This window comes from Mastomys coucha, unplaced genomic scaffold, assembly GCF_008632895.1.
Source record: "Mastomys coucha isolate ucsf_1 unplaced genomic scaffold, UCSF_Mcou_1 pScaffold1, whole genome shotgun sequence".
NCBI lineage: Eukaryota > Metazoa > Chordata > Mammalia > Rodentia > Muridae > Mastomys > Mastomys coucha.
The window spans coordinates 64654568-64668342 of record NW_022196891.1 but is presented as its reverse complement, the minus strand read 5'-3'; the positions used below and the strand labels follow the sequence as shown (position 1 = coordinate 64668342).

The following is a 13775-nucleotide window of genomic DNA, read 5'->3' as shown; positions in this document are numbered from 1 at the left end:
TTTTGGCTTTTCGAGACAGGGTTTCTCTGTGTAGCCCCTGGCTGTCCTAGAACTCAGAAATCCGCCTGCCTCTGCCTCCTAAGTGCTGGGATTAAAGGCGCTCACCGCCACCACCTGGCTCCCAAAGCAGAGTTTTATGAGTGAAAAGATGTACTAAAACTTACCAAAATTACACCTGACAAATTGGTTTAGTTATACTGATTATAGCGACTGAAGATGTCATTACCCTAATTATTTTAATCAAACATTATTTCTGAGTTTTGGGTTTTTGTTCTTAATTTTTGTTTTTAAGCTTGTTCCCAAAACAGGTGTCTCCAGCAAACCAATACATATGGCTGCCCTCGGGCAGGGGCACCTGGGGGCTCCAAGAGTGGCGAAGTACTTCAGAAGCCTGGGTTCAACTTGCCAACCCTTACCCTATGCCATTACACAGGTTATAGTCACTTATAGCTACTTAGTATTTAATCCAAGCCATTTAAAAGCAAACAAGACATACTTAAAATGCAAGGTGTCATGTAATATCCTTGTTTTAATTTGGGGTCCTCCGGTACATATGGCTCTCCACCACACAGCACAGTAGCACCCTAAGAGAGAGAGAAAAGGCGGGCATCGTCTGTATTGAACACACAATCCATGCATGACCCCAAAAGGCAGAATGTAGCCCGAGCAAATGCGTGCACACTTACCCTCCCACAGCAGAGCACTCAGGGACAGCAACTCCCAATGTCATATAGAAAGGGAACAGGATAAGGAGCCAGGACGAAACCCTCCCTGCCCTCCAAGCTTCTGCCGTTTCTTTATTTCTTCTCTTTTTTTTTAAAAAATTTATTTACTTATTTTATGCATATGAGTACACACTGTAGCTGTACAGATAGTTGTGAGCCTTCATCTGGTTGTTGGGAATTGACTTTAGGACCTCTGCTCCCTCTGGTCAACCAGGTAGACCCCGCTTGCTCAGTCCCTGCTCTCTCTGGCCCAAAGATTTATTTATTATTATAAATAAGTACACTGTAGCTATCTTCAGATGCACCAGAAGAGGGCATCAGATCCCAATACGGACGGTTGTGAGCCACCATGTTGTTGCTGGGATTTGAACTCAGGACCTTTGGAAGAGCAGTCGGTGCTCTTACCCACTGAGCCATCTCCCCAGCCCGCTTCTGTCATTTCTTACCTGCTCCTTGGCTGACTTGACAAACCCGAGGACTCGTTCCAGATGCGGGGCATTGATGAGCGGGCCCATCCTTGTATCTTCCAGAAGTGGGTCTCCAAGTTTTATCTTCTGAGTCTGCTTCACGACCTCTTTTGTAAATTCATCAGCAATGTCCTTTTGCACAAAGACTCGAGTGCCATTACAGCAGACCTAAAGGAGGCGCGAGACATAAATTTGTATATGGGATTTAAAAAACGGGGAAAAAAATCTAACAATCTTCAAGGAGTTATGATACATTTTTTAAAAAATGTTTTATGTATCCTGATGTTTTGCCTGCATTATGTCTGTGTACCATGTGTGTGCCTGGTGACTGTGGAGGCAAGAAGAGGGCACTAAATTTCCTGGACCTAGAGTTGCTGATGATTGTGAGCTGTCAGGTGGGTACTAGGAATCGAACGTGGGTCCCTTGCAAGAGTAGTCAATGCTTTTAACTGCTGAGTCATCTCTCCAGCCCCATAACACATTTTTCAAAGAACATTTTCATTTCTAAAATAAACTGCCCACAGAAGCTGGAAGATGCCTCAGTGGTTAAGAGCACTCACTGGCTGCTCTTCCAGGGACCTGGGTTCAATTCCCAGTACCCACATGGCAGCTCACAACTGTCTGTAACTCCATTCCAGGGGATCTGACGCCCTCTCAGACATACATGCAGGCAAAACACCAATGCACATAAAATAAAAACAAATTATTAAAAAAAAAACTGTCTGTAGTAATTAAGAAGGATCATACATGTGATTGTAGACACACATGCCACACGCACGATCTGCCCTTGAACAGAAAGGTTAATTCTCCCTCTGCTTCAATTTTAACGGGGCACAGGACAGAACCTCTCTTTTCCTGCGTCACCAGATGCTCACTCTGGCTGTTTCTCAAGCGTGAGCTGAAAGTAAAACAAGGCTAAGAGCTGTAGTCTTCAGCCCAGTTTTTAAAATGGAGCATTTTAAGCTAGGTGGCGGTGACACACACCTTTAATCCCAGCCCTTGGGAGACAGAGGCAGGTTATGGAGTTCCAGGACAGCCAGGGCTACACAAAGAAACCCTGGTGGGTTGGGGGCACTGGGGCGTGTTAGTCTCTATTCTATCTCTAAAAGTGTAAATAACCGCTAATCATTCTCACGGGAATGTCCGTGAATACTGTTCAACTACCACACAAACACACAGCAGAACAGAGAGCAGAGTCCCAAAATAGATCCCTGTGAAGTTAAGAGGAGTGATTTCCACAACTTATTATAATTATATATAAGAAGTGGTGCTTCTAACCTGCTTCCCTTTGTGAAAGGAAGTGGAGGACATCCGAACTATACAAATATCTGTGTATGTTTGTATATACCGTGGTCAAAGAGCAGCACAGAAAAGGACGAGCAAGCACCAATAACACTGTCTCGGAATGGGAACTGGGTGAGAACGGGAGGGGAAGGGGAGAAGAGTGGGGACTTACAGCCCTGGGAACAGGGGAGGAGGAGTGGGGGCCTACAGCCCCGGGTGGGGCTCTTTAAAAATGTTTCAGCCAGGTGGTGGCCCAGGCCTTTAATCCCAGCACTTGGGAGGCAGAGGCAGGCGGATTTCTGAGTTCGAGGCCAGCCTGGTCTACAGAGTGAGTTCCAGGACAGCCAGGGCTACACAGAGAAACCCTGTCTCGAAAAAACAAAAAAAAAAATGTTTCACATCTGAAACTATGGTCATGTTCTGCCTGATGAAAACCGATTTTAAAAACCTTTGAAGGACAGAGGAAAAGACACCTCAAATGACATACAAACAGAAAGCAATGGACCTGCCCTTCTAAACGATCATCATAACCAGACTGAAAGCGAGGGAGGACAGAACAGACCCAGCGCCTTTAGGACGCAGTAGTCATCCAGGCTAAAGGCAAAAAGAACTAGAAAGTCCCTGAAACTTCGAACTTGGCTGATTTTTCACAATGCTATTCTAGGACCAGGTGATTCAATACATTGTGGATGAGAAAAGCTGAATCTATCGCTACCAGAAAAGGAAACTACAAACATAGACAGGGAGCAAGAAAAAGGCCAAAATGATTTAAAGTAGCTGGATGAATTTGTGCTTTTTAAGACAGATACAAAAAAGGGAAAAGAAAAGTGGCTGGGTGGTGGTGGCACACACCTTTAATCCCAGCACTTGGGAGGCAGAGGCAGGTGGATCTCTGAGTATGAGGTCAGCCTGGTCTACAGAGGGGAGCTACACAGAGAAACCTTGTCTTGGGGGAGGGGAGGTGTGTGCGGCTCCGTGTCCACACACACAGTCACACATTCCCAGCCCGGGCCTGAGCAGCATGAACACCACGGTGGTAGTCAAGAGCTGGGCACTAAGATCCTGGCTGCTCTTTCCCTTGGCTCAGAGGGGTTAAACACAGGAGCTCACAGGTGCTGGCTAAGCAGTTATCTACCACTGAGCCCCAGCCCCAGCCAAGAGCTTGGTTTCTAAGTAACACTTACCACTCACTGAAACCAGGGCTGTAGACAAATGGCTAATTCTAGAGTTGAGCTGGAAAAAGAATGAGATGGATTGGCAATACCTTAACATGCCAGAAATCAAAGAAGTTTCTCGGGTCAGAGGGAGGAAAAACCCAGCATGATGCCACAGGCCTGTGCTCCCAGCACTTAAGAAGCTAGGGATTCGAGGACAGCCTGAGCTCTCAGAGGGACTTGTCTCAAAACATCAACCCTCACACTGTAAACGATGCCAATAACTCCAATTACTTCAGCTGTACCGACCGACCATTTAGCCTTCTACATGCATCAGACTACCACACTGTAGCACATAAGCATGTACGGTTTGGAGAAACGATGACCGAGGCTGGAGAGATGGCTCCCTTGCGTTTGCAGAGGGCCCATGCAGAGTTCCTGGCATCCACAGGATGCTGCCTCACAACCATCTCTAACTCCAGTTCCAGGAAACCAACGCCTCCCCTGGTCTCTAGGGACACGCAGGGTGCGGACTCACACACACACAGGCAAAACATTCACACGCATAAAATAAAATAAAGGAAGTCTAAAGGATTTTTTTAAAAAAGTAGTAGCAACTGAGCAGAGGGAGGGAAACAAGCAAATCACTGAGTCTACTGCCTCATCATTGACGGGCTCTTCTGGGTTTTTTTTGGTTTGGTTTGGTTTTTTTTGTCTTTTTGTGGTGTTATGGCTCTTGTCTCAGACCCTATGGTAGGCAAGTGCTCCACTACTGTACTACTTTAGTCCTTCAGCTGGATCTTGTCCCAGAAAAAAAAAATGAAAATTATTTTCAATTACAAAGATATTAGTCAAATAAGCAGTCAAGTTCTAGTAAGGGTTACAGATGGGAAAACGTAAAAATCAGAAAGTTAACACCAGTAAGAGAAATGACAGTGCTATGCGTGCGTGCGTGCGTGCGTGCGTGCGTGCGTGCGTGCGTGCGTGTGTGTGTGTGTGTGTGTGTGTGTGTGTGTGGTACAGTGTGGTACTTTACTTTATAAAGATTTTGCTTTTTTTGGTTACACTGGAGTAGTTCATAGTTACAGACTTTGTGCCTACAACTACTACAAACACTAAAGGAAAGCTTATATCTTATGTGTATAAGCAGATGGAGAGGAGGGTAAATCCGGCTGCTTCTGCAGTGGTTCTCAACCTCACTGTCGCAACCCCTTTTTGGCAAAGCTGTATCTCAAAACTATTCACATTACGATTCCTAACATCAGCAAAAATCACAGTTATGAGGTAGCAACAGAAATAACTTTATGGCTGGGGGTCACCACCACATGAGGAGCTGTGTTAAAGGGTCACAGACTTAGGAAGTTTAAGAACCATGTATTATAGCGATCTAGGTCAAAGATCCACAAGAAGCCTTGTACTGTATGCTCAACTATCCTGCAATTCCTGAGTGCCGAGTGTGTTGGTGCGTGGAGAGGATGAGCGCTCCCCTCCCAGCCCCTTCCCTCCCAGACCCTTCCTTCCCAGCCCCTTCGGGAAGAGCACAGACCTGTCCTTGTGTGAGGAAGTTGGCCATCAGGGCCCCCTTCACAGCATTCTCCAGATTACAGTCTGAGAAGATGATGAGAGGAGATTTGCCCCCAAGTTCCAAAGTAATGGGCTTGACTCCTTTAGCGGACATCTCCATGATCTGCAGAACAAAGCAAGACATTTTTTAGTGTAACTTAGCCCGTAGCGAGGTCAACTTGACTCCTGAACCCATCAGGCATCTTGATCTGATGATGGAGCCCTTCCCCACTTAAAATATTCTTTGGCAGACACATGAGAATTTATAGAACTTCACTTCAAACCCTGAAACAGGAGCTCATCTAAAACATACTGACGATTCACCCCTCATGGCCAGGAATTCTCTTTTGAATTTTTGTGTCTAGGGCTGTTTAGAACATAAATTCTGGTCAAAGTAATGAATCTGAAGTAACCTGAGAAAATACTCTGTCTTCTATAGGATGTAGCTAACTCACCAAACATGAGAAGTGCCAGCGCAGCCTAGGCCGAAACCCCTTAAATGCACCATCTCCTTAGGCAGGGAGACTTTCTACCCCATTTTGGCCCACCACAGACCACCCACGCGTGCTCTCTTTCTCCCTCACACCTGCACAGGAAACTTTAGACCAGCACAATTTCCTGGCCCATTCCCAATACAAATCCAAAACATGCAAACTACAGTGGACAGGGTCAACTTTGCCAGAGCTAGCCATTTGTTAAACAAAACTGGTTTCATCTGCACCTTCATGCCAGTGGGCACACTTCCAGTGAAGGAGATTTTGGCCACGTCACGATGCTGACACAAAAACTGGCCTGTGGCAGCCCCACCTTGCACCACGTTGAAGAGCCCAGGAGGCACACCGGCTTTGGTGTAGATCTCAGCCAGGAGCAGAGCAGACACGGGCGTGAAGGGAGAAGGCTTGAAGATCATGGCATTACCTGTAGAAAACCAAGTGCTCCTCTTAGACAAGAGGAGACTATTCCAGCCAGTGCCTGGTCTTCCAAATTCATCAAAAGTGTTATTAATAACAGAAATGTCTAGGACCAGAGCACTTGCTGCTCTGGCAGATGATCTGGGATCAGTTTCCACACACGAAGGATGGTTTATAACCAGTTAAAACTCCAGACCCAGAGAATCTAGCACCCTCCTCTAGCTTCTACAGGTACCAGTAGTAGTGTGCATTGTATACATATATACATGTAGGCAAAATACTCACATACACACACACACACACACTCACACACACAAAACTAATAAATCTGAAGTTAATTAGCTTTTTTTAAAGGGCGTATCTTGTTTTCCCACCGTGGGTTCTCACCTATCAAGGTCTTGACACGTGTATTATCCCATTTAAACTTCAGTGTAAAGCAGGGGTAACGGGTCTCGTTGTATAACAGTTAAAGATCAGAAACTTTCGTTTCCTTTAATCCCAGCACTAGAGAGGCTCGCTCAAAAGGTCAGCCTAGACTACGCCATAGATCCTATGTGAGAGACAAACTAGACAGATGCCAAACAGAGACACTTAAGACACGACCTGCGACCTCAACCTTAAATTCCTTCAGGGCCGAGACCGAGCAGGGACAGGCCCACAGCCTCTGAGATCTGACGCCCCAGGGCACGTCTGCTGGAGTGGAATGGAGGAAGAAGGCTCTCTGTGGAAGAGCCTGCATTCTTACCACAGGCCAAAGCCGGAGCCGACTTCCAACAGGCGATCTGGAACGGGTAGTTCCATGCTCCTATTCCCACACACACCCCAAGTGGTTCTCTTCGGGTGTAGCCGAAGGACCCTCCTGGGAGCTGGATGTGCTCTCCTAGAGGTAAAACAGAATAAGGAATGATGCCTGTCTATGCTCCCCACAATTTCACTAGCACAAGTCCATCCTAGTTCACTGAACTCTCTAAGAAGCTCCTGTGGGGGCTGAAGAAATGGATCGGCAGTTAAGAGCACTGGCTGCTCTTCCAGAGGACCTGAGTTTAGTTCCCAGCAAACCACAGAGTGACTCGAAAGCCTCTGTAGTTCCAGTTCCAGGGGATCCCATACCCTCTTTTAGCCTCCACCGATACTAGGAATGCAAGCGGTACAGAACACACATGCAGGCAAAATAGCCATACACATATAATTTTAAAAATAAAAGCCAGCCAGCTATGGTGGTGCTTGCCTTTAATCCCAGCACTGGAGAAGCAGAGACGGGTGAGTTTCTTTGAGTTCAAGGCCAGCCTGGTCTATATAGCACGTCCCAGGCAAGCCAAGGCTACATAAGACCTTGTTTCAAAACTAAATAAAAACACTTAAAAACAAACAAAACTATCTCGTGAGCTCTAGTGTGTAACTTAGGTAAAATAACACGGGAACAGGGGACAACTCAGCAGCAGAGGAAGTCTGGGGGCCCTAAAACCCTGCACTGTCCACCTACGCCATACGGGGGGTGGCCCGACCAACCATTCAATAAGAACTGCTATAAACATCTGTTTCTTTATGTTTCATTTACCTCAGGCTAGCCACAAATTCACTATGTAGCTGAGGCTCCCCTTAACCTTCTGATCCTCCTGCCTCTACCTCCTAGGTACTAGGATTATAGGTAGGCACCACCACACTAAAGAATATGCAGTATTTGGAACTGGACCAAGGGATCCATGCACATCAGGCAAGCGGTCAACCAGCTTAGCTACATTCCTGGCCTGGCCATGAGCTTGATGACAACAAAACGGCACGGCACAGACTCTTACAAACTAGTGTCTCTGTTTGGTCTCAGGCTCGATGCTGGGTGCTAGTCATGTACTATCTCACTGACTCCTTAAAACCCAAGAAATTAGGTGTTATCACCTCTACCTTATCTAAGAAAGATAAGGTAACACTTATGCCATCCAAAAGGTGACAATGAATCTAAGACTTTGCCCTTCACAACTAAGCCCTGCTTTTTAGCTCTCTGGTCACCTGAGACCAAACCAGGGCTTACCTGCCATGGATGCAGCCAGCCCTGCATAGTAGTCCAGGCACTGCCAGCAAGTGTCAACATCCAGGCGGGCCTCGAATATGGACTTCCCATTGTTGATGGTCTCCACGGTGGCAATTTCATCCTTTCGCTCCTTTGGGTAGAACAGAGGAGACTGAATACATAGTATGGTGTCTCAACAGGACTAGTGTTTAAATAGAACGTGTCGCCCAGGCTCTAAGCCTGGAAAGGATGGGTGTTTGCAATGAGACTACAGAGGAATGGTGCTACACTGGGGGAGATTAAAAACCTGTCTCCTCATCATCATCAGGTGACAAAGATTCAGAACACAACCTGTAACATTTTCCATTTCTAACAGTATCAGTTAGAAATGGAAAGCTGTAAGCACTATTCTGTGCAAACGTATAAATAAGAGCATGTATTTGAGCACATTCTCTGACATTTCAGCACAGCCCAGGCTATCTGAACAAAGACGCCAGGCAGGCCAACTGAAGAGCAAAGGCCACGGAAGACAAGAGATTACATTACCCTAGAAAGAGACCTTTGGAGCTGTGATTTCCTGTTCCTGAAGCTACCAGGGTAATAACCTTAGCGATCCTTTCCTCTCGGTCCCAGAGACTTGATTAATAACCAACTAATCTCAGTACCTCCCCGGAGGAGGATAGGAAGGCCTTCAGATACACTAACTCCCTACGGTGCAACCCACTGCATGTACAAGCTGAAACAAAGCTCTTTTTTCTCTAATCTCCAAAGCCTCATGTGTTCTATCAGAATACATGCGTGCACTGATATGTAGGTATACAGATATTTGGGTAAACATATGCATACACACGCTTGCAAGTGGGTTAATCCTCAGACCCTTCAAGGTTTCTCACTCCATAGCTAACACATACAAAATCCCACTCTACACTCCCACAAGATACAACTCATGTTTTGATGCATATTACTCTGAATTTTTCTAGAAGTACATCCTGGTAGAAAACACACCTGAAAAGGATAGGCTTAAATATTATCAAAAAGGGGGGGGGGAAAGCAAAAACAAAAAAAAATTAAAAATGAGCCTGGCAGTGGTGGCGCATGCCTTTTAATCCCAGCACTTGGGAGGCAGAGGCAGGCGAATTTTTGAGTTGGAAGTCAACCTGGTCTACAGAGTGAGTTCCAGAACAGCCAGGGCTATATAGAGAAACCCTGTCTTGAAAAACCAAATAAATAAATTAAAAACAAAAACCAAGCACACATTAAAAGCAAGCACCCAGGGCGGGGAAGATGGCTGAGTTTGTGAGGTGCCTGCTGTGTAAACACAAGGACCTGAGTTCCAATCCCCAGCTCCACAAAGGCCAGACTGCCAGCACCAGAGCCATGTCCCCAGCACTAGGTAGGCAGAGCAGACAAAGGCCTGGTGCTCACTGACAAGCCAAAGTAGCCACTGATGAGCCCTAGGTTCACGGACAGAAACCACCTCCAAGAGTACGGTGGACAGAGATCAAGGATACACCAACCACGCCAGGTATTTGTACATACATGTACATACACACACACAACCGTGTACATACACGCAGCATCCAGGTAAAATAAGTAAATACACTTTTAAATAAAAATAATTTAGGTTAAAAAGCAAGTAAGCCATAAAGATCATGCTCCAATTCAAAACGAACTCAGGAAAGAAAGCATACCCCGGGAGCTGTCAATGGGGCATGCGGTAGAAGCTTATTTCACTTGCCAAGATGGACACGTAGGGTCGTTTCTCCATTGCACAGAAATGCCACAACCTAAAGCTGCATGCAAGTCCACCTGCAGCTCCCCTCAGAGCAGCACGGGCAGCGTTGCCTTGAAAGGGAACGTGGTGATACACACCCTTATTATCCGGGCAGCCTCTAAGAGGACTTGACCGCGCTCCAGGCCACTCTTCTTACGCCAGATTTTAAAGGCAGCCTTTGCATTTTCAATGGCCAAATTTACTTCCTTTTCTCCTGAACACGCGAAAGTGGCTATCACTCGGCCTGTAAGGAAGCGGAGAGTCAGTGTCATCTCAAGCAGCTGCAATGCATCTGAATCGCTTCTATCAGCATTCTCTGGGGAATGGATCCCTTCCGAGATCTCATTTAGTTCTTAACCTTTTTTTTTTTTTTTTTTTTTTTTTTTGGTTACCAGGAATCCCTTTAATGTCCAACAAGGGGTTGCAGATCTAGCTCCATAAAAACAAGAATTTAGGGCTAGAGAGATGGCTCAGCAGCTCCGAAGGTCCTGAGTTCAAATCCCAGTAACCCCATGGTGGCTCACAACCATCTGTAATGAGATCTGACACCCTCTTCTGGTGTGTCTGAGGACAGCTATAGTGTACTTATATATAATAAATAAATAAATCTAAAAAAAAAAAAAACAAAAAAACAAAAAAAAAATTTTAAAAAACCAAGAATTTAACCACATTATAAAACTGCTGTGACTAGCTGGTGTCTAAAACTCACCCTCCTCTGTTTGATAGCTAAGTTTACTAACATTAACCTTCTAGAAGTCATTTTGTGATGGTTCTCAATACTGTCTCAAACTCTTGACAGTCTTGCAAAATCAAAGTTGAAAGTCTGATGTCTCCTGCTGTGAACTCTCCTGTCTGTGCTCTAATTGGGGCCGATCAGACTACTACTTGATGAATAAGGTTAATTCCAAGTTTTAGACACTAAAGGCCAGTCTTTTCTTAAAGTCTCATCTCCCATCCCCATCTTAGAGCATAACAGAAAGATTTGATTTTTTTTTTTAGGCCCATATCTCAAGGATCAAAACTCAAACTAACTCGACCAACAAAAGTTGAGCAGTTTCTTTTCACAAGGAATTCCTGAGATTTCATAAACCTACTTCTCTGACAGACCAGCAGGGTCAGCTAGTAAAGGAAATGGCTAGAAATCTCCTGCAGGCAATTCGGCTTTTGGACCAGTAAAGGGAAGGCGGCCAAACTGTTCCCAGCTATCAAGCCCTCTCCGGTCAGTCCAAGTCACTGCAGCGTGGCTTAATATTCGAAATCAATCCACTTTTATTGCTCTCACTAAACAAGCCCTTCTTCTGGTTTACAGAACACATTTTTTAAGCCCAGAATATTCAATAAGAATAACCAAAACAAACACAAAAGTCAACCCTAAGTCCAAGAAACAAAGATCTCTCTTCCTCCTTAGCTTGTGCTAAGTGTTTGTTCCAAGCATTCAGTGCTTGCAAGGATGAATTGTGGCAATCTAATGAACGGCATGACTGCAGTTAATAATACCGTAAAATACATATCCAAACGTGGAGGTAATGGATAAGTTCATTAATTTGACAGTGGTAAGCATTACTCAAGATTACACATGTTGTTTTGTTTTTGGGTTTTTTTTTTCCTTGTTAACCTTCTGGAGAACTTGCGGGTACTAAAGCTAAACGGATGTGGTTGGCTGCTGGATTTTTTTTTCTTTCTTTCTTTCCTTTCCCAACGATTATCGACGTCCAGAAATATCCCAGCACTAGAAGGTGGAAGGCCATGTGGGACATCATGCATAATGGAATTCACCTGTGAGTCAACAACACAGCAGCAGACGATTCCTGCAAGCCCGGCTCTCCAAACTCAGAGACCCACAGCTCCTGCGCTAGACTTCTCCGCTCCAGCCATGTACTCACTCCCGACTCCCGGCTCCCGGCCCACAGCGCACCCCAAGCGCCCCTCTTTGCCAGGAGCCTCCCCAGCACTCATTAAACATTTAATCCTCCCCAGTTAAACATTTGCGTGCAGCGACCACGCAAGTTCAGCAACCCTTTGCAGAGAGCTCGGAAGGACTCGGGGCAGCAGACTCCATGCACAGAGCCGGGGAAGGCCCACCCCACCCGCGTGCCGCCCCGCGCCCGGTTACCGGTGGCTGGCTCGAAGGCTTTCTCCGTGCCGGAGGCATCCACCGGCTCCACACGGGCCCCGCCGCGGTAGTTGAGCGGCTGCGACACGACGAAGGTGCCAGTGCTCATGGCGGCGACGGCTGCAGGCCGGGGAAGGCGGAGGAGCGAGGTCAGCACAGAGCCGACTGCACCGACAATCATCTGTTGAGCGCGCTTCGCGTCCGGAAGCCCCAGCAGGTCACACGCGGGTTGGGGGAGGGAGGAGGGATGGCTGGGGTGAAGGGGGCGGAGTCTCGGGGGGCGTGGCCCGGGGAAGAAGGCGATGCTGGCTGGCTGGGCAAGTGTGGACCGCGAGGGGGCGTGGCCTCGGGGAGGTGTGGGCCGTGAGTGGGAGGGCGTGGGGACCCCAAGGAAAGCCCAGTGGTGGCCACCAGGAGGAAAAGAAAGTGGGAGGGGCGTGGCCGCGTGCCACGAAGGGATGTGGCGTGGGAGGGCTGCCGGTGAGCCTAAAGAGAGTAGCTTGAGCCCAGCCAGCATAGTTAAGGGAAATTGTGCCCTGGTGAGAGGTTCCGGGGTTGGGGGCTAGAAAACCTCTGGCCTAGCTGAGAGCTTGGAGCATCACACCACCCAAGTCCTCCAGTCCAGATCCCCAAGGAGCTCCACGAAGCGGAACGAGACTTCCTCCTACTGGGCCGGCAGGCTTTTGCAACATTCTCCTTACTTTGTATTTCTTTGACCTATAAAGCCACCTTGTTAGGGAATGCGATCTTCTAAGGTAGTAAAAAATTTTGGTTAATTTTCCCAGCTCTCTATACGAGTTAACCTTTTCAGTGCCTCTAAGATGTGTAGGTTTGAGTCCTCAAATGGAAACAGCAGTGCCCAACTAAGAACACCTAGGCCCGAACTCAAAGGGCTGCTTTTGTTGTGGTTGGTCAGAAACATCTGGAAACATCTGGCCTTGGTGGTTAACCCATGACTGGAGATCTCACTGACTGGGACAAGAATGGTCACTGACGGGTACAGAGACACCGGCTGGTTTTATGGCCAGTTGTGTTCCGAATATTCTGCCCAGCAATCCCATGTTGATTTGTTACATTTAGGTAGTCTGATGTGTGTGTCAGAAATGTGACCATGACATCTGTTGATCTAATCGTGGCAATAAAAGTAGGGTGTCCGGACGTTATTGTGGATGCCAGGAAGTGCTTGCTGATGGAAGCCTGATAAGGCTGTCTCCTGAGAGGCTCTGCCAGAGCCTGACAAATACAAAGGAGGAAGCTCGCAGCCAACCATTAAACTGAGCTCAGGGATCCCGACTGAGGAGATGGAGAAGGGACTGAAGGAGCTAAGGGGGTTGCAACCCCATGGGGAGAGCAACAGTGTCAACAGGCCAGGACCTCCCACCCCAGGAGCTCCCAGGGACTGGACCACCAACCAAAGAGTACACATGAAGCGTCCCATGGCACTGGCCACATATGTGGCAGAGGATGGCCTTGTTGGACATCAATGGGAGGAGAGGCCCTTGGGCCTAAGAGTGTTCCATGCTGTAGGGGAATGCCAGGGCAGGAGGACTGGAGTGGGTGGGTGGGGGAACACCCTCACAGAGCCCGGGAGACGGGAATGCGATAGGGGGTTTCCAAAGGGGAGACCTGGATAGGGTAAAACATTTGAAACCTAAATACAGAAAATATCCAAGAAAACAAAATTCAATAACCCAATCAAAATATGGGCTAATGAACTTGAAAGACCCCCAGAACTGGGGAGATCCTTACTCAAGTCTCGGGATGACGCGACCACCCAAT

The 13775-nt window shown here is 47.1% G+C and overlaps 1 protein-coding gene across 1 annotated transcript in view; it reads right to left on the bottom strand.

Annotated features, from left to right (window-relative positions):
* Window positions 1-12418, bottom strand: part of Aldh9a1 (aldehyde dehydrogenase 9 family member A1) — an 18145-nt gene extending 5727 nt beyond the window's left edge. Inside the window, exons 1-8 of the mRNA XM_031388489.1 lie at window positions 11997-12418; window positions 9982-10127; window positions 8131-8260; window positions 6850-6984; window positions 5915-6111; window positions 5177-5317; window positions 1172-1360; window positions 497-584 (exon numbers count right to left, since the gene is read on the bottom strand). Coding sequence (XP_031244349.1) covers window positions 497-584; window positions 1172-1360; window positions 5177-5317; window positions 5915-6111; window positions 6850-6984; window positions 8131-8260; window positions 9982-10127; window positions 11997-12177 — 1207 coding nt within the window. The 5' untranslated portion in view covers window positions 12178-12418. The remainder of the gene's footprint in view (window positions 1-496; window positions 585-1171; window positions 1361-5176; window positions 5318-5914; window positions 6112-6849; window positions 6985-8130; window positions 8261-9981; window positions 10128-11996) is intronic.
* Between the last annotated feature and the right edge of the window lie 1357 nt (window positions 12419-13775).